General features: G+C 43.3%; 1 protein-coding gene across 1 annotated transcript in view; it reads left to right on the top strand.

Annotated features, from left to right (window-relative positions):
- grid2 (glutamate receptor, ionotropic, delta 2) overlaps positions 1 to 20,472 on the top strand; it is a gene marked incomplete at both ends in the record, with an annotated part of 751,979 nt that overhangs the window by 532,754 nt on the left and 198,753 nt on the right. The window contains 2 exons of the mRNA XM_080434189.1: positions 800 to 961; positions 6,048 to 6,167. Of these exons, the coding sequence (XP_080290315.1) occupies positions 800 to 961; positions 6,048 to 6,167 (282 nt within the window). The remainder of the gene's footprint in view (positions 1 to 799; positions 962 to 6,047; positions 6,168 to 20,472) is intronic.

Raw genomic sequence — 20,472 nt, 5'->3', positions numbered from 1 at the left:
GTTTGGGAGTAGTTTTTTCAGTTACTTCCTCATGGACACTTTGACACAAGGCCAGGAGGAGCCAGGGATCCAATTGGTAACCTTCCAGTTCTCAGTTCGATCCTAGTTTGATCGATTCTCCCGTTCCACCTCCTGAGCCACTGCCGCCCCACTGATATTAACATAATGATGAATAATTACAGCCTACACAGGCACATGCTCTCATTGTTAACAATCATAGATGTACTTGATAGGCTGTCACACTGCAATCACTAAGATGGTAAATAATAAATAAATAAAATACAAATAAAGAAGGGCTTTTATTTGGGCTTCCTTGACAAGTTCTGTTGATTTAGGCAAAGAAATGAAAGGAGACAGTTGTGTAAAATGCTACTGGTATGATGTCAACAATGAACGTCAGCATTTTCCATGGGTTCTACATGGTACACATGGGATGGGGAAATAGGCACGAGACCTGTGCCAATCTACAGTATGTGGCTGTACCTGCCATCAGTCACACCAGAACTGGAAGGGTTAAATCTATTGCATGCTCTGCCAAAAATAGGCAGGACCAGTTGCTTGAAAGAAGTGTTTTTGTTATTATTTTTGTATTATTTTCCTTTAATCCAATAATGACTTTTACAGTTTGTGTCTTTTAGTCTGTTCCTTACAACATGGTTGTCCAATACTGTACTCTGTACAGTATATTGCCATTACACAAGTCTAGAACATCTGCAGTACAAAAGTCTAGGTTTTACTGTAAAAACCACTGTGATTGTCTATGATTCCTGATTTTGTTTTTTGTTTCTACTCTCTGCAGATTACCAACCGCTACATCTATGATACTGTGTTGCTATTGGCCAATACCTTCCACAGGAAGTTGGAGGACAGGAAGTGGCACAGCATGGCAAGCCTGACCTGCATCAGGAAGAACTCCAAGCCTTGGCAAGGAGGAAAGAGCATGCTCGAGCATGTTAAAAAGGTACGGAAACTTGCGCATGCATGCATGCATACACACACACACACACACACACACACACACACACACACACACACGAACACGCGTGTTCGCACACGCAAAGGCAAATGCTGGATACTACTGTATTTTACCTGATCTTTTTGTGCTCTGTGAGCTTCAATCAAGTTTTACACTTTTAAGAATGTCGCAGGGGTAATGAGCATGTTTTCTCCAGTTCCAGGAGAAAGTTGACTTTTGTACAGGAGCGAATCCTGCGGCAGTTTATTTTATGAATCTCTGCCTTTCACCTTGAGATCAGGCATAGGTGTCTGGCAACTCTTTCATCACTGTTAAATCCGATTGGATCAATGCCCTCTGTTTAGATATCAATAAAAAAAACTGCTCTGCGGATGGCAGTTTGACTGAATGATGAAGCCAAGTGAAATGCTAATTTAGGATTAGTGTCAGGCGATAATAAATCCGCTGCATTGGCTTTCATATCTATCTCTGTTTTTCACCTTGAGATCATGTCACTTGGCAACACTTGGCAACATTTTCATCAGCCAGCCACGGTTGTTAAACGAGCCCTGATGGTCGTCTCTGCTGAGTTGCATTCAAGAGCCCCAAGAGATAATAGAGTTGTGTTCAACAGACCCAGTATCGGTGTCATCTCCTGAGCACCTGCAATGTGCTCTGGCAGCTCTGCCACCCGTTAGCATTGTGATTGTTTGTGTGTGAGTGGTGTGCTTGTGTCTGTGCGTGTATTTTAATCACTGTTTTGGCATCTGGAGCCATTAGGACTATTAATGACAAATACTAATATGTTGCTGTTAGGATGAGTAGTTCCATCAATGTGTGTGTTTGGCACTCATTGGCAAAACAGGAGAGGTGGAGATTACAAGACTAGGTCAAAACCTAGTATATGGCTAGACCATGTTTGAAATACTGGAAGACTTTTAATGTGATGGGACTAGGACTGCGCAAGTTCAGCCAAACTTATCAAGGGGGCCGGGCTATATCCTCCATTAGAATAAAAGTCTGTCAGCCTATCAATCATAACATTCTTTCGACAGAAATCTGTGATTAATACTACTACTACTAAAAATAATAATAATGACTGAAATAATCACACTGCAGGGTTGATTATGGATAGACTATATCCCATAGCCTGGAGGGAAGATGGCTCTGCCATTGGCTAGTTTGTCCATAGGGGAACAAGGCACCAAGCCAAGGAGAGAACCCGGCAAAGAACAAGTTGGGATACACCATGCACTTTTATCTCCATCGAATATTCACAGATCACAGATCCATCTTTTCCCCTTTGATCTACCCGTAACCCTCTATATCTCTACGTCTTTATCTTTGAACAGAAAGCTAATTGTTGTGAATGCATTGCGCTAACCAATACTGAGCAGTTGACATTAATTAACCCCTCACTTATGAGCTCTGATAAACAGTGTCTGGATTGGTTTCACTCCGGCTATGCTTTCAGGAAGCCAATAAACATGTTAGGCTAATTATCCCATGTGGACATCTCTGTGTGAGTGTGTGTACACAATCATGCACATACAAACGCAAGTGTGTGCATGTCTCTAGTGGCACTTTGGCTGCTGGTATGCTTGTATAGGTCTGCCTTTGCTTATGCTATACTATTCCCTCAACCCTACAGTATGTTCCCTCAGGGTTGGGTTTAGGGTTAGTGTTAGGGTGTTTGCTAGAATATGTTAATACAATATAAATAGCACATATTAATAGCACACCACTGCAGTGGTGTCTCCCTACTCTTCCGTTGAGAAATAAGAGACTCTGACAGTCTCCCTAAAGCACTTCTCTCCCTACCCACCTGTCTCCTCTCCTGTCTTGACAAATGGAAATAGAAATCTTTTTAAACACTTCTCCTATAAGTAAAACCTGCTTCACAACAACAATGCTGTAACTTGTAACTAAGATATTAGCCGCAAAATATTTTCTTACGTGTATGGATTCAATAGATTATCAAGAAGTTCCACCTTCTCTTGACAATACATTTCCTAGTTGCTGAGGTGCATTCACAATTCACTTTTTATTTTATTTTTTGTGATTGGACACAATTCGACATTAAGTCAATATGAAGCAAGGTACATGGATTAATCGAATAACCGAGGAGCTTTATTTTTTAAATATCAACAAATAGATGAACCAATTAAGCCCTATTTTACACTTTGTCACACAACGGTGTCATACAAATATAGTGCAAATAGCCGATCTACAAGCTCACTGCGCATGGCGATGTGACTGTCTCATCCGTTTGTATGCTGCTCCATTCTCATTCTCTCTCTCATTCTCTCTCTTGTACAGCGTGTGTGTGTGTGTTCGCACGTAGCACATTCTACACACAAACGCACACTCACCCACACCTCCACACAAAGGTGCACAACCCCACAGTGTGAGTTACAGGAAGAGTTATCACACCTCTGTCACTCTAAAACAGTCAGTGTTACTTTTATCTGGTCACACTACTAGAGGGCAGGACAAACACTGCGTGCGTGCGCCAAGGGGCTAGCATCCAGCTTGTAAATTGAGGCTATATAGGAAGTGTGACAGTTCATATGAATGGCCTGTAGTCTTGCTGTTTCACCGCTGTTTCACCGCTGTTTCACCGCTGTTTCACCCCTGCTGGTTGCAAAAGCAATTATGCTCTATTCAAGTGGATGGGTTTTTGCCCGAACTTTACACTTGATTTTATTACCTTAATAAACATTGTCATAAATACTATATGCTTCCAGTCGCTAGTTTAAAGTCTTCTTTCAATCACCATGATATGCGTTTTGGTAAATTATGGTCCCATTAATTTAAAAATGAATGATGAGTAGGGTATGTTTCTAGGGTTTTTACTGGTTCTACCGAGTGAAGACCCGCCCTCGCTGCGGTTTCCGTTTGCATTTCGGACCGGATATCAACCGGATATAGAAAGATGGCGGATTTGAAATTGCTGCAAAATAGGCTTCATTTACGATCTGTAGAAACCAATGGCGTGATGCTGTCCATATTTTTTTACGGTCTATGGCGCGCACATATTTACATGGTAAATGGTAAATGGTGCATTTATATAGCGCCTTTATCCAAGGCGCTTTACAATGATTACATTCACCCATTCACACACCGATGGCGGAGGAAACCATGCAAAGCACCAACCTGCTCATCGGGAACAATTAGGGGTTCAGTGTCTTGCTCAAGGACACTTTGACCCTGGGGGAGCCCGGGATCGAACTGGGAACCGGACGTGGCGGCTCTACCTCCTGAGCCACTGCTGCCCCATGTACATGCCACTGTTCCAACAAAATGTGCTATTGTTGTCAAGTGATTGTCACCACACACACACACAGAGACACACACACATTTAGATACATCATGAGGTCTTTAAGCCATACAGATGCCTTAGGGGCCACTGTTGATTTCCACTTCAATAATCCTTCTTTTTGCTAATAAAGCTAATTATACCCCTCCCAATAGGTTGGTGATCTGATAAAACTCCAAACAACGTCATCTCTGTACACAGTGACAGCTCTATGTTCCAAGCTTCAGCAAGGTGTTTAACAGCAGTCCAGTAGCCTTGTAGGCGGGGACATGACCAAAACATGTGTGTCATGTTCACTGGAGACATAATGACATCTATTACAGGAATCTGTGATGCTGGGGTATATTTTAGAAAGTTTGAAATTAGTGAAATAAATACGGTGCACCACTTTAAATTGTATTAGGTTCAGCCTAGCGCATGATGTACTGTCATTTAACTCTTGTTAAAGAATCCTCCCAGAATTCATCATCTATAGCCCTACCCAGTTCGTGTTCCCAATCTTTTTAATTTTGTCCAAAAAAATTACTAGAAATGACACCTTTGAAAGTAGACCTTTCCCAGTCATGGTGATGTCCAAAATTGTGTCAATTAACGAATTGGGGATTTTTGGAAGCAGTTTTTTTTTATCGGAACAGATGAGAATTTGGGAGGTTAACTTATCACACAGTTTGCTGAAGCTACAAAATATGTTGTCTAAAGATCCCTTAACTTAACAAGGCCTGCTCTCTGCCACAAAGAAAAGGCTGCATTATTCTTGGGCGGGGGAAAAAGGTGTTTTTTCTGAATAGGAATAGGACTATGGTTAGACATTCCTCTGAGTCCAAGGGCAACTCTGAATTGAGACCAAATTATTAAAGTAGAGAGTAGAGACAACAATTGGATTAGCTGAGAATGTTTTAGGTTAAATAGGCAATTTAAATGAAAGTAAGGCTAGAATTGTACGGGTAGTAAGACATGATTTGGTTTCAAGTTCACCCCAGGTCAGTGTAGGTTCCTGTATCCAGAGTATCCTTTTGTGTATATTAGCTGCCCAATAATAATTAGGCAAAGCTAATCCACCTATTGTTACTATATTTTAAAGAACAAGACACGACAAGTCATGTATACCAGCATGCCTTCTGTTGTAACACAGCCTAACACAGTAGGAACAAATTTAGCTGAAATGACTACTTTACCCATAATGCACCCGGCTAACAGTGCGTCCACCACGGCAGAGCTGTAGACATTATTGGCAGGTTGCTGTGTGTGTGTGTGTGTGTGTGTGTGTGTGTGTGTGTGTGTGTGTGTGTGTGTGTGTGTGTGTGTGTGTGTGTGTGTGTGTGTGTGTGTGTGTGTGTGTGTGTGTGTGTGTGTGTGTGTGTGTGTGTGTGTGTGTCTGCTGCTGCTCTCTGCGCCTAGAGCAGTTTGCCGTGGGAGGACGGGACCGCCGTTCAGAGTATGGGATGTCTCTCCCCAGAGTATGGGAATGTCTCCATTGGCTTAAAGGACAGCCAATGATAGAAAACATTTCGCGAATATGTCGTGAAATTACTAGAGCTCGGTCTCTTTATAGACCCGCATTGCATGCTGGTAACAATATTGGATACTGACAAAGACTAAAACTAAGGACATTCGCTACGATTTTGTTTGTTTTATTCTGTTTTGTAAACACACAATATAGTTTCAGTTAGTTGTTGTTTTTGTAAAGAAAATTTGTATTATGTTTTTTTCAATTCTAGTTATTTCATTAGTTTTATTTAATTATAATAACCCTGTGTTCCTTGTGTTTTGCAGTTTGGAGTAAGCGGTCTGACCAGTTTCCTGGAGTTCACTGATAATGGCACCAACCCCAACATCTTCTTTGAAATTCTGGGTACAAACTACGGAGAAGACAGGGGCAGAGGTGTCAGCAGGGTAAGTCCATAAAAACTGAGTTGTCCATTTTGTTTTGTTCTGTTGGCGGTGAGTGGAAGTTGCTTTTCAGGTAATGTATTCAAAGTGCTTTGACGCATCCACACGACGCCAGAGAAACTGCACCTCATTTATAATAATACTGTAACTCTCTCATTCCCAGATGAGCTTCCCTCAATTTTTGGGGGGAGTTGCTTGTCACCTCTCTGTGTAGAAGATTGAAAGCCACTTTACATATTGTACCACTTAGGCCCGATTTATACTTTGTCATACAACAGTGTGACTTGCCGAAAATAGCCGATCTACAAGCTCACGACACGAACATGCCACCTGAGTCTGTGAGCTGGTAGATCTGCTGTTTTCAGTGAACAGCACTGTGGTATGACCGTGTATAGGCTAAATTAAGCATTTCTCCTTGCATGGTCAGTTTCCTATAGAGCCGGGTGTGTCCGGCGGGCTCAGTTGGTAGAGCTCTCGCCTTTGGACCAGGGTCATGGGTTCCATCGCCAACTCAGCGCATGAGTAGCACGGCTTGGGTGCGGCAAGTCGTGCGGTAAGTCCTGGGAGCTGATGGTAGCTGTTGTGCTCCACCTCAGCAATCCATCCCCCACGGGTCTAGCGCATTGAAACGGGGGGGATAGACTCCCGCGTTCTCAGCTGATACCGACAATAAGCCTCTCTGACCTACTTACTTACCTTGAGTATAGAGTAGCAGAAAGATAAAAAACCTGGAAAAGTTCTGAAAAGGCACAGAGGTAGCTCAGTCTTGCACTGGGGTGCCTGAAGTCAAAACGTGTCGCTCACTTGACGGCTGCGTCGGTGGGTTCTCTCAGGTGTGTACTTCTACAGTTGCACTACACAACTCTTCAGTTTTCTGTGTCCTTGGAGGGCTACATGCTCAGCCCCTATACCAGCGTAACTTCCTCTTGTTAAGGTGGGAGACTAATTGGAATATTACACAGTGTGATCAAGTGTTAACTCATAATCACACAGGCGTAATGGATTTTCGCACACCACATGAGAAGACACCTACCCCGTACACACCTGCTTCACTTGTTTGTGTGTGTGTGTGTGTGTGTGTGTGTGTGTGTGTGTGTGTGTGTGTGTGTGTGTGTGTGTGTGTGTGTGTGTGTGTGTGTGTGTGTGTGTGTGTGTGTGTGTGTGTGTGTGTGTGTGTGTGTGTCTGTGTGTGTGTGTGTGTGTGTGTGCGCGCGCGTTTCATCATCGCAATCGCAGTGTTAGCGAGACCATAGATCCACCAGCGCATGCAGACTCAGGGATAATTAATCAGTTATTAATTAATCGAATTTATCTTTTCTTTTCTCGTCTAATTTTTTTCCTGTTACTTGCTTTACTTAAGATTCCCCCTATTCCATCATAGAGATACTGTAGTACTGTATGTTCCTCGAATGCCTCTGTGTCCTCAGGTGATTCCCTGAACTCAAAGCAGCTCTTGAACCACAATTACACTTTGGTAGAGGTTTGGGTTGTTTAGTTACTTTGCTATGATGGAACTCCACATATTGGCAAGATATCATCAATAGTTGACATTTATATTCCAAAACAGTCTCCTCATCGACCGAGTGGCAATCGTAGTCTGGGGGTGTTCAGGTGGACGGTGCTTGCAGTTGGCCTGCAGACCGGACCAGGTGCAGAGGGCCATATGTATACTGTAGAGAGGGCTCGAGGCCTTTTTTGCACATCCCTATGCAGCTGACCCTGGACAAGCAAGACCGAAATGCCCGGTCTAGCCTAGTTGTCCTCCACGGACTGCCTAAGAGCCCAAGGTCGCCTGCACTTCGAATAGCCCCCAGATGTGTCGAGGATAGATACTGTACTAACGCGGCTGGATAATATGATCCCCTCTTACTCATAATTGAACCACCCATTAGGGATTTAATGGTACCAAAACTGGTGGTGAGGCCAAAATCTCTTCTGCCCGGTTCTCCTCAGTGGCTGGAGCAATTGATCTGAATTTGCACACAGCCATTCACCATTACCATGTGCAGGGAACAGCGAAGCCCGTTTTTCGCTTTCCCCAAATGTCAGCTGTTTATTAGCGTTTTTATGTAAAAGAATGTCGCCATGGTTACGGCTGCCCAGCTGTGGGAGGGCCCCGCGAGCTATGGGATGAATGATCAAACTGCACATGCGTCGAATCCATACACCCACTGTGTTACACTGTTGACACAGAACGTGCTTAAGCCAACGTGTGTGTGTGTAGTGTGTGTGTGTGTGTGTGTGTGTGGGGGGGGGGGGGGGTTCTCGACGGGACACGAGGTTCGCGACGGGACGCGCGGCATGTGTAAGCAAACACTGCACATACTTTGACTGCACATAACCCGGGTATGGACTAGTAGAAATAAATGAAGTCTGTAGGACACAACTTTTCATTTCCCATTTGCGTGTCATAACAAGAGCTGTGACTGTAATAGCTCTGATTATCTTGTGAATGCCACTCATCTGTGGTTAATGAGATGCACTCTCCTTGTCTGAGGTGTCAATTTAGATTTTGTCTCTTGGTACAGAGCTGGTAGCTCTTTTTGACTAAGCGTTGTGAGCTTGTACAGTAGATAACAAAACTTGACTTGACACTTTAAATGTACATAAAAATGTCAACATCCTGTTGATTTTACTATTTGAAGATCCGGTTCCAGGTCCGCAGATCCAGAAGTTGACATGTTTATTAAAATAATAATACTATTTATATATGGTGGGTAACAGCAGTAATTACACAACAGCCTGGAAACAGAAGCACAGAGTGAGAGAAGTGAACAATATTATAGCAAAATAGATATGTTTTGCAGCGGTTACTCAATAAGCATTGAGTCATGAGCGTGGCTGCCACACACAAGCTGTAGCTTAATGAACTCTTCCATTAACCTTGTTTTTAATCCACAGTGATGAATGAAGAGAGTTAAAAAAAACACACACACACGGCTCCATTCTCGGCTTGTGCCAGACTGAGCTAGATTACTGGCCCATCAATTAACCACTTATACACACTATTCTTAGTGAAACGGACTTGAGCTGCGCTACACATTGAGATGTGTTGTGAGTTTGTAGATCGGCTATTTTGGGCGAATGTTCCCCCCAGAATAGGGATGCTGTGGTTAAAGAGGTTAACTACTTGCCACACAATCCTATTTCAAAGATCGCAAAACCAATTGTCCATTACAGTATGTACAGATTTCACTTTGTGTTAGTTTCTGCACCAAGTCATTGAGGAGTGTCAGGGGGCAGCCAGTGCCCTATAGAGACTAATCAGGATCGGATAACTTCACAAGGAGACTATTTTGGATGATCAATTCCTAATCACCAGAGCAACTATTGAAGATATCGTGCCAATATTTGGAGTTACAGTATATCGGCAAGGTACATACACAACCACAAACCTCTACCAACGTTTAATTTGTTTTAGCAGGCATCTTTGGAAGTTTGATACAGTATACATGTTAAGCAGTTGAGTGAATTGTTATTGTTATTATTTTAATCTTGACACATTTTTCATTAAGATTTAGTTATTACATAAGGGAATAATGAGAATGAATGTACTGTAGCTGAACTACTTCACTCCAGTCATCCAAGACGCTGTGTAAGTTACTTTCTAAACCAATCTTGTGCCTTCTTATTGTAGCATGAGGTGCAAAGCACACTATTCTTTATTTGCATGCAGAATTTTGTGTATATTTTGTTTTTTACTTAACTTGCAGAGATGTTCCTTATTTTTTTTCAAATATTCTAGCCATAATTCTGCTTCTTCTACCAACTTCTGATCTACATAATTTGTAAGCCTTTTGATTCTCGCCAACATTGACGTTTGAACTGTTTATACTGTACATAGATGATTGAGAGCTTGACTTATCATTTTGATGCGAAACTGCCTATAATGGCTGAGACTGACTCATCATGGGGGTGTGAATCTGTCTATAGTTAAATGGTAGAGACAATGACTCATCATGTTTGGAAATGGAGTTCAGCATTCAGTACATGAAACAACTTCACAAAACAGATTACAACTCAGAGTTACATAAATTCACATTATGTATGGAAACATACTTGAACACGCATGTCTCTCTCTCTTTCTCTCTCTCTCCTCTTTACACCAGAGGGGTCTGTATGTAGATTACAAATGAGATAGTCAAATGTGATTATGGATAATGCAGTGAGACACCAACATAACGCACCATGCCGCCACACACAAAATTAATCCTTAAAGCACAACGTAATTACATTAAGGCACGATTCCCTTATCAGAGAGCATAATTACTTCTGAGGAAATTCAGACAGACTTTGTCATACAATATTATTGCCACAGTCTTCTAAATTTGAATATTTGTTGGCCTCTAGTTGGGATTACGTGAAATTTAGACTCAGACTCAAATCACCAAAGGGAATTCTTCAACTTGGAGGGAAGATGGTGTTCACCCATTTCTATAAGAATGCTTGAATATTAACACTGAATAATAAATAAAAACATTATGCCTTTTCAAATGACAAATAATTATCTCTCTATGTGGACAACATGCAACGCTTCTCAGTCAGTAATGCTTCAAAAATATTTCTACTCAATGCTGTTGTCAATGTGGTCCTTCCCAGCTTCTTCTGCATTGTACCGCTCAGGGCCAGATTTACTAAACCATCTTTCTGCACGTAAATAAGTGTAAATTATCAAATAGGCTCACCAGCCTAGAAACAAGCACACCTTGTGTGTCACTGCAAACTGAACCTCTCTCCTATATACTGTACCTTTGTATCTAAGGGTGGATTGCGCAAAACACTTGAGGAGATAATGGTAAGTGTGGATGATCATGCATTCCATTGGAATATATGAATCATGCATTCCATTGGAATGCATGATCATCACATCTGGCAATAGTCAAGCTCCTTATTATTCTAGCATGCACTATCCGGCACCTGAATGAATAGAATCTACAATAGCACCGCACCTGGAATAGCACAGAACACTTGTCATAACATGGTCTGCAGTTCTATAGCACCTTTATCCAAAGCTCAACACACTAATAAACAGGTTTTTTTTTAAACAATTCCAGAAACCGAACACAGGAGATTGTATTGTGACTCGTAGTGCAGTCAGCCAAATTAAATTTCTCTCAGTTGGAGTTGCATTGCGTCAATTTCAGCATCACATTATTTACTTGTTCTATTTGTTCTTGAGCTGGTTGAGGGCTCCATATTCCACCAGCCTTTAAGCTCTGCTTCAAATGCAGAATGTGACAGGAAAGCTGCCTTAGTAAAGCGCACATTAATTCCACATACCTTACCAACGCAAACTGCACTTAAGGCACGGGCAATTTTCTCTGCACCTTTGATGTACAGAAATCTGGCCCTCGGAGTTGGATATGGGAAGGTTTGTGTCACTGTGTAGAGGCAGGTGATGCAAAGCAGTTAGTGTGTGCAACACAACAAATTATACATTTATATACAAGTAGCTTCACCTAAGGTGTTATGCCAAATAACAAGCAGAACAATTTCTCTAAATGCCTGGTGATGGCAAAATGGAGGGGTGGTAAAAATTATGCTGTTTTGTTTTTGTTGTGGTCTTATTTATATTTACTTTGTATGTTACATCACTTTTGCATTTGCATCGAAACGAGAATGGATCATTTTGTCTTGTGGCAGCTGTTTCAGAGGACTGCCTTGATGCCTATTCCCTGGGGGAGGACAAACTCAGTGGAAAACCTAAGGGTACGCTCAGGTATTTAGCATTCTCTAGATGATAGAAAACTCTGTCTTGTAAATATTTGATCGTTAGCATTCGCCAGGGAGTCTCTGGGCAAGCTTTGTTGTATTATTCAGCAAGAGCTCAGTTGGAATATTGTAAATGATGGTTAATGTCTATAGGTGCTGCGATTTGACCGCATGGTGGCCTTTCCTGGAAGGACCATGTCAGACTCTTCGTCAGAAACAACAAGTCCCGCCTAAATTATACATTGTCAGCCTCTCTCTCTGTTCCTCCTTCCTGCTTACAGATCATTCTCTTTCCTCTCCCCCCATCTACCTCTTCCTCTCTCTCTTCTGTTCTCACTGTGCTCTCTCTCCATTGCTCTCTCTATCTTGTCCTCTCCACTCAGAATTATTTACTCCTTCTATCTCTCTCCTCTTCTTTCTCTGTCTGTCTCTCACCGCCCTTTTCTCTCTCATTCTATGTGCATATCCGTCACACTGAAGTTTAATGTATTTCTCTTGTAACATCTGCTTTCAAGACTTATACATAGTCCATAACATGGATGGATCCACAACATGCATTTTATATACTCAGTAAGTGCCTGCGGTATATACTCAGTAAGTGCCTGCCCTACACGATGCGACTCTGAAATATCAAAGTTGGCTCCAGTTTATTGCAAACAGTCAGATGTAATGTAATTGAAGATGAATAAATAAATAATTAAACATCCTTGCTAACCTTCAGTACTGTGACGGTGAAGAAATGATTACGCTTTTATGGCGTCAACAGACTTTTATATTACACTGAATATTTTTTGTGAAAAAAACATGTGCAACACATACCATTCAGAATTACACGCACGCACGCTCACACACAAACCACAGTCTTCTGTTGTCTTTCACGGTCCTGTAAACCTCAGTGGATTGTACACATTATTCCCCAGCACTGTGAATCGCCTGCTCCCATCATTAGCACTCTGTGTGTGTGTGTGTGTGTGTGTGTGTGTGTGTGTGTGTGTGTGTGTGTGTGTGTGTGTGTGTGTGTGTGTGTGTGTGTGTGTGTGTGTGTGTGTGTGTGTGTGTGTGTGCGCGTGTGTGCTCGCTCGTGCACACACGCATGTTGTGCCATATCACAACAATCATATAAAGCCCTCCTCACACCATGACATCCTACTGTGCTTGTATGTGTGGTTTGTGCACATGTGTGCACATTCTGTTATCGACTACCACATTGACTCATCGTTGACCTCAGTGGTAGCAATGTAAGGCCTCTTCTCCTCTCCTCTCCTCTCCTCTCCTCTCCTTTCCTCTCCTCTTACTTTTCATTCTCCTTATCCCCATTGAGGTTGACTATAATGAAATGCATGCAATGCTTCCTCTGTTCTGTGTCTTTCTTACTTTATTCATGTTACGCTCCCTTGACATACCGTCTCTCCCTTTTTCTCCCTGTCCCTTTTATCTCGTCTTTCAAAATCCACCCCCTCCCCCACACACACACACTGTCCCCCCAGTAATTCTTCTCTTTTTTATTCTCCCATCCTCTTTCGCTCTCATTATCATTGCATGTCTCTCTTTAGCTGGATTTATACTTAGTTGCGAGGTGGTGTCGCACCGAGAATAGCCAATCTACAAGCTCACAATGCAGCACGCTGTGATGTTTCGTGAGCATTGTGAGCCTGTTAGATCTGCTGTTTCCGTTGCACAACACCAGCGCGCATCAAAGTGTCTCAAGCCCTTTTATAGGCTCATCGTGGCCATGCCTCCCACACACAAAGTGTGTGTAAACACATATACACAGTTGTCTGGCGGTCGTAATGATGAGAGCAGACAACTTGGATCAATCACAATTATGACCGCTGCACTGTGTGCTAGAATTGGTTCTTTACGCTCCGTTACTTTCAGCGAACGACGGTGCCGAAGCCTGTAGGTGTGTTTCTCTCCTCTATACATCCGCCGGCACGCCAGGCTCCATTTCTTCTCTCTCGTGTGCGGGCGACACGGCTGCCGCGTGTGTAATTGCTTCGTTAGCTCTCTGCGGGCGCCTTAAGTGATTTAACGAGTGGGAGAAAACGGTGCGAGATTTATATGCAAGATTCAGGGCAGTAAAAAAATAAGGGGGGGGGGGTGGGGGGGATTGCAGGTTGCCCCCTGAGCTTGGAGAAAGGAGAATGGGGGCGGGGTAGAGAGAAGGGGAGGCAGGGGTAAAGAGAAGCGAGACAGGTCGGGGGAAGGGGCAAGTCGGAGGATTAAGGGAGCAATGAGAAGGTGGAGGAAGATTGATATGTGGATAATTGAAGGGAATGGATAGAAGAGAAAATGAGAAAGGTATAATAATAAGAGAGAGCGAGAGAGAGATTAGATAGATGGCCTAATCCTCAAAGATCCTGTAGAGATAGAAACAGCAGCACAGGTCAAAGTGGAGTCACTTTCTCTCTCTCTCTCTCTCTCTCTCTCTCTCTCTCTCTCTCTCTCTCTCTCTCTCTCACACCTGCCTCACTCAAGCACCACTTACCCATCTGTTGGGAGGTTGAGTTAGAGGAGATCTCCATCTCATGACGGCCCGCTAACTGCACTGTGCTTAGATTGGGGTCGTCCTCAATTATCATGTGCGCTCTGCGTCTGTCACAGCCAATAACTTTACTTAACATTGAGCGAGTTTAGAAGGGGGCGGGGTCACATCGCATCTGAGGTCTTGCCATGAATCTGCCATCACTCGAGAAACAATATCCTCGTTTTGACTGATTGAGAATGATAAGTTTTAATGTGATGATAGAACGGTGACTTTACGCCAGCGCAACGCACACGTAATGCCCCACCGCCGCCTAGTCTAAAGTGCTCACACAAAAGTGTATTTGCACGTGCGTTGCCATAAATCCCTTGACATGTTTTGAAATCCAAAGCTCGCCTTGGTGGCTTTGCATGACAATTAATGTCAGTTTGTGTAACCATCAGCAAAGAACACAGAGAGCCACTGCATTGAACAAACACGCACGCACACGTGCGCACGCGCACACACACACACACACACACACACACACACACACACACACACACACACACACACACACACACACACACACACACACACACACACACACACAGGATTTGTTTTCAAACACTTACCATTTCAGCTTAGTGTCGCACTAAGTTGCTTCTCGTTGACTAGGAATGCTCAGTTCTTGTGACGCATAAATTGCTTTTATATCCGATCCAGAAAAAAGAGGAATGCTCTACAGGCTTGTTAATTAACCTGTGGCAGGGGTTCTCAATTGCTGCCCACAGGGTAACACTCTTATGCATCCCATATCTATAATGCATTATAATCTGCTTATAACACAGCTTCATAGTTATAAGAATTAGTATTCATAATGCTTTATAACAACAATCATAACATAAAGCATTTTATAATGCTTTTGTTTTGCTTTTATTTTTAGGTCAAGTAATAAAATACTTCATAATTGCTGGACACCCAGACATTTCCTTTGGCAAGCATCATAGTGGATTATAATGATCATAGTTGTAATACATTATATATTTATATATTTTTTCTTTATATTAATTAATGTTTAGTTTGTGCATCCTATAGACATCCGGTCTACATGTGTTTTGTGGATTTGGAGAAGGCATATGACCGGGTCCCCCGGGAGTTTCTGTGGGAGGTGCTGCGGGAATATGGGGTGAGGGGGACCTTGTTGAGGGCCATCCAATCTCTGTACGCCCAAAGCGAGAGCTGTGTCCGTGTGCTCGGCAGTAAGTCGGATTATTTTCCAGTGGGGGTTGGTCTCAGACAGGGCTGCGCCTTGTCACCTATCCTGTTTGTGATTTTCATGGACAGGATCTCGAGGCGAAGTCGTGGCGGAGAGGGTATACGGTTCGGTGAGCTAAGGGTTGCGTCACTGCTTTTTGCGGATGATGTGGTCCTGATGGCACCATCGGTCCGGGACCTTCAGCTCTCACTGGATCGGTTCGCAGTCGAGTGTGCGTCGGCTGGGATGAAAATCAGCATCTCCAAATCTGAGGCCATGGTTCTCAGCAGGAAACCGGTGGATTGTGCAGTCCGGGTAGGGAATGAGGCTTTGCCCCAGGTGAAGGAGTTTAAGTATCTCGGGGTCTTGTTCACGAGTGAGGGGAGGACGGAGCAGGAGATCAGCCGGAGAATCGGAGCAGCAGGAGCGGTATTGCAGTCGCTGTACCGCACTGTGGTGACGAAAAGAGAGCTGAGCCAGAAGGCAAAGCTCTCGGTCTTCCGAGCAATCTTCGTTCCTACTCTCACCTATGGTCATGAAGTGTGGGTCATGACCGAAAGAATAAGGTCGCGGGTACAAGCGGCCGAAATGAGTTTTCTCAGACGGGTGGCTGGCATCTCCCTTAGAGATAGGGTGAGAAGTTCGGTCACCCGGGAGAGACTCGGAGTAGAGTCGCTGCTCCTTCGCTTGGAAAGGAGCCAGCTTAGGTGGTTCGGGCATCTAGTACGGATGCCTCCCGAGCGTCTCCCTAGGGAGGTCCTCGCTGCACGTCCCACTGGGAGGAGACCCCGGGGCAGACCAAGGACCAGATGGGCGGATTACATCTCCACACTGGCCTGGGAACGCCTCGGGATCCCCCAGGAGGAAGTTGCTAATGTTGCTCAGGAGAGGAAGGTCTGGAGCTCTCTGCTGGAACTGTTGCCCCCGCGACCCGACTCCGGATAAGCGGTTGAAGATGGATGGATGGATAGTTTGTGCATCCATGATCCACAGTTAGGCTGCACAATGGGCCACAGAAGTGGCTCTGGTTGGTTACCTCATGACAGGAGTAGTAATGATATAGTGAGGAGGTCCCAGAGTCCCAGAGCACAAGAACACAATTCTCATTTGTGTTACTGTCTGGAAAAAACATCGCTTTGTCAATTATTTTATTTCCCAATTGACTTCATGCTATTCATGGTTAGGAGGACTAGTCTGCACACTGTCATGGGAGAAGATGATGTACATTATCTTTAATTTACAGAGACTTGCCAAGGTCATATTGTGACAAAGCTAACAGTCGTCACAATGCCAGGCGGAATCATACAACATACATAGTAAAATCCTGAGGGTTAATTTAACTCTGAAAGAGTAAAAAGTTACAGTTAAAAAATTATACATTTACTGTGTAGAGGTTTTTTATGTGTTTTTGTTCTTATCCTGTTCAGATCAATACAGTACCTCTACAGGTAGAAGGTTTTGCCAAAGTGACATAGTTAAAATACTAGGAGAGCTTATTATAGCATCAAACATGTTATGACAGCTAACAGGGTAATGTGACACATAATGTACATATGCAGGCAGAAAGTGCATAGAAATTATTACTTGACAAAAACATTTCATTGTTTCAAACATTGTATTTTTTGGGGACATTGTATTCTTAAAGGGATGTTTCACTTTCAAACATGTTTGAAAGTGAAATATCCCTTAAGATTGTGTGAGCTTTAACCACTTACTGTATAAATCCTATCCTTGGTTAAACGGAGTCCCTCCGAGCTCCATACTAGAGTCCTTTCTGTTTTCACTCTACATTAAATATCTTCACTGAATGTAGCCAATCAATCTACAAGTTCACAATGCAAAAAGGTATATACTGTACAGCACTATATTTTCTTATTCCTTAAACGAAAGTTCTCTGATTTGTTCACCTCACACTTGTCTTCAGTTCAAACTGTTTACAAAGTACGCCTTAAGACTGTAATTGAAAATCATTATTGTAAAGGCTTTAGCCTTTCATCCATTACAAGTCTTACCTTTCCAGAGTATATTTAATCGGTTAGTGAACAGATAAGTTACAATTTGCATGAATTGTTTACCGTTGCTTTACAGCTTGGGGCTGTGGTTAGCATTGTTATTTTATTGCTGCTGCTCTGGTATGTAAATTGGGAACTCTGATTAAACTTGAGCTGAAAGTATGCATCCAGACCATGGTAACATTACAAATCGTCACTGTCGGGTGGAAACCTTGTATGTCCAAGGTATGTTGTATGTTATTATTATTTTTAAAAGGATTTTCTAAATAAAAAGAAAATAGACAATCTCCAAGCTCACAACGGGACACGTTGTGAGCTTGGAGATCTGCTATTTTCACTACTTTTGTGTGACACTCTTGTATGATGAAGTAGGGCATTCATTTACGGGGGGAAAAAATAAGATGTGAGGTTTCTGCCTGACAACAACAAAATAATGTTCATTTAGCTTTAGCTAGTAGGATAGTTTTATGTAAGGTGTAAGGCCATCTACAGCCTACAACATCTACAAAGGGTTCCATTTGATTTCAGACATTTAAGAAGTTCTTAAGAGGATATTAGGACATATTTTTTCATTTATTCTCTTTTTTTCAGAATTGCAGCTATAACATATCTTGGGAACTTCTTAAACAACTCCCTAAAAAAGTTCTCAGGAATCCTCTTAAGAAGATCTTTGTCAATCTGACCGCAGGGCAACACTACAAATTATCACAATTATGATGTGACAGAAGGTGTTCTGCAGGCAGAGATTAGAAACGCAGAGATACAAGGACCCCTTATGGGTCCATGTGGTTACATTTGTACATTAAACTCTCAGAGTTAAATTAACATTGAGGATTTTACTGTGTAGAGAAATTGGATGGCGAGACAAGAGTAAAAGAGAGAGAAAATATCTCTGGGGCTAAAAGATCCCTATTTCCCCCCAATTTTCCATCCTATTAGGTAGATTCTCATGTATCTTTATGGAGCGTGTCCCAGTCGCCTCTGGGCCAGGTGAAAGAAGGGGGGGGGGGGTAGAGGGGGCTAACCGTGAGAGATGGAGGGAGAGGAATGGGAGGGGCGGGGGCGAAGGTATAGAAAGAGCGGTGGGCAAGAGAGTCATTGATTTGTCCTGCTTCACAGCATCGTTCCTATCCACTTCACTCCTTCTCGGTCATCTCACCTGATAGGCGCGTGCGTGCGTGCGTGCGTGCGTGCGTGCGTGCGTGCGTGCGTGCGTGCGTGCGTGCGTGCGTGCGTGCGTGCGTGCGTGCGTGCGTGCGTGCGTGCGTGCGTGCGTGCGTGCGTGCGTGCGTGCGTGCGTGCGTGTGACAGAGACACAGAGACGGAGAGATAAACTTTAATGTGATGCTCTGAAAGTGTTTCTGTGTGGTCAAGCTATGTTTGATATGTGAGCATCAATTCAACTTTCTCTCAAAAGTCAACCTATACGTTGACCTCAAGCCCCCAGAGTTGCTGAGAAACATTGAAGCCGCCACCCCAGTGGCCAAAGCTGGAACTGCAGGCGGGGAGAAATACATGCACGCGCAAAACATACTGAGAGATATTTATATATAAATATAAAAAACATATTATACATAAATACATATGCATTTACATATAAATATGCATCTCGAGTGTATTTAATAAATATCTCGCGTTCATTCCTTGACACACGGGCTGCCGTAGGATGCAAAAAGGACACTAGTGCGCATGCTCATAACTCTATGGTGTGTCCAAAAACGACTCAATAATTCTACTTCCGGCAGAATTCCGGGTGCTTCAAAACGCCACTGAGCACATTCATTGAAATGATAGCTGGGGGCGGGGCAATCCGCCCTCTAGTTATATTATACCTCTATGGTTGACCTGCGCCGTGGGCCACTGGTGGGCCGTGAGTATATTGCAAGTGGGTCCCCAACCTCTGACATCACTCTTACCCAGCCATAACCATATAGTAGTTCCCAATGCAGCTACGCCCAAATATGGAGTGTGTTGTCTAACCTCAATGTGTCGTCATGGCATCAGCCGCTAACAAATCAGTCAGCTCCATATATGGGCACAAAAGGGGCATGACCAAATATGGGCATATACGGATGACATCAGCGATCTCCATATATGAGCTTAAAGGACAAGGATTGACACATACAGAGATCCGGTTGTCTAGAGCCACAGAGCCGACTGCTATGCCCATATATGGTCATGTGCATATATGGGACCGACCGACTGCAAACTCGACGCGCGCAGCGGCAAGGACTCGAGGGAGTGCGGTGCCGAGTAGTTCGGATATTCAGTTGTCCAGAACCTACGGATCCAACCAATATGCCCATATATGGGCATTCCAATATATGGGCAGATACTTATGATACATAATATGTTTGAGTATCCAACCAATATTATTTGATATTACTGCACCGAAGTCTGACGTACTTTACGCATCCTACCTGGGTCGTGTTTTTTTTCCCATAGACGTGTTTAATATTACGTCAAATAAGAACTGTGTTCCAAAAATAAACAAATGATCCCGGCGGCTTGACTCATATGGCTATGAAGCATCAGCTGACAATGAGAAATCGCTAATGTTCCCGCCACCGAATTAGTCAAATTTTCTTCTGAAACAGACTTTATCAAATATGAGTGACTGACTATCTATCGTAAACGATACAGAGCCACGGTGCAGCCACCTCCCGCAATGCTTATATGAGACGATTTTAAGATGACCCAAAGTTATTCTCCATAGAGAAATTACTTCTGCGACCTCCAGGGGATGAGCGAGTGAAGTCAGGACTTTGGTACTCTATAGGCAGTGCGACGCAGGTGCGAGGACCATTAAAAGGTCATTAAAATAAACATGCTCTGAAAATGCACGCAGCCCACCCATCTGAC

The sequence above is a fragment of the Gymnoscopelus braueri genome (assembly GCF_963280865.1).
Source record: "Gymnoscopelus braueri genome assembly, chromosome: 7".
Taxonomy (NCBI): domain Eukaryota; kingdom Metazoa; phylum Chordata; class Actinopteri; order Myctophiformes; family Myctophidae; genus Gymnoscopelus; species Gymnoscopelus braueri.
This window is presented reverse-complemented; position numbering and strand designations above follow the sequence as displayed.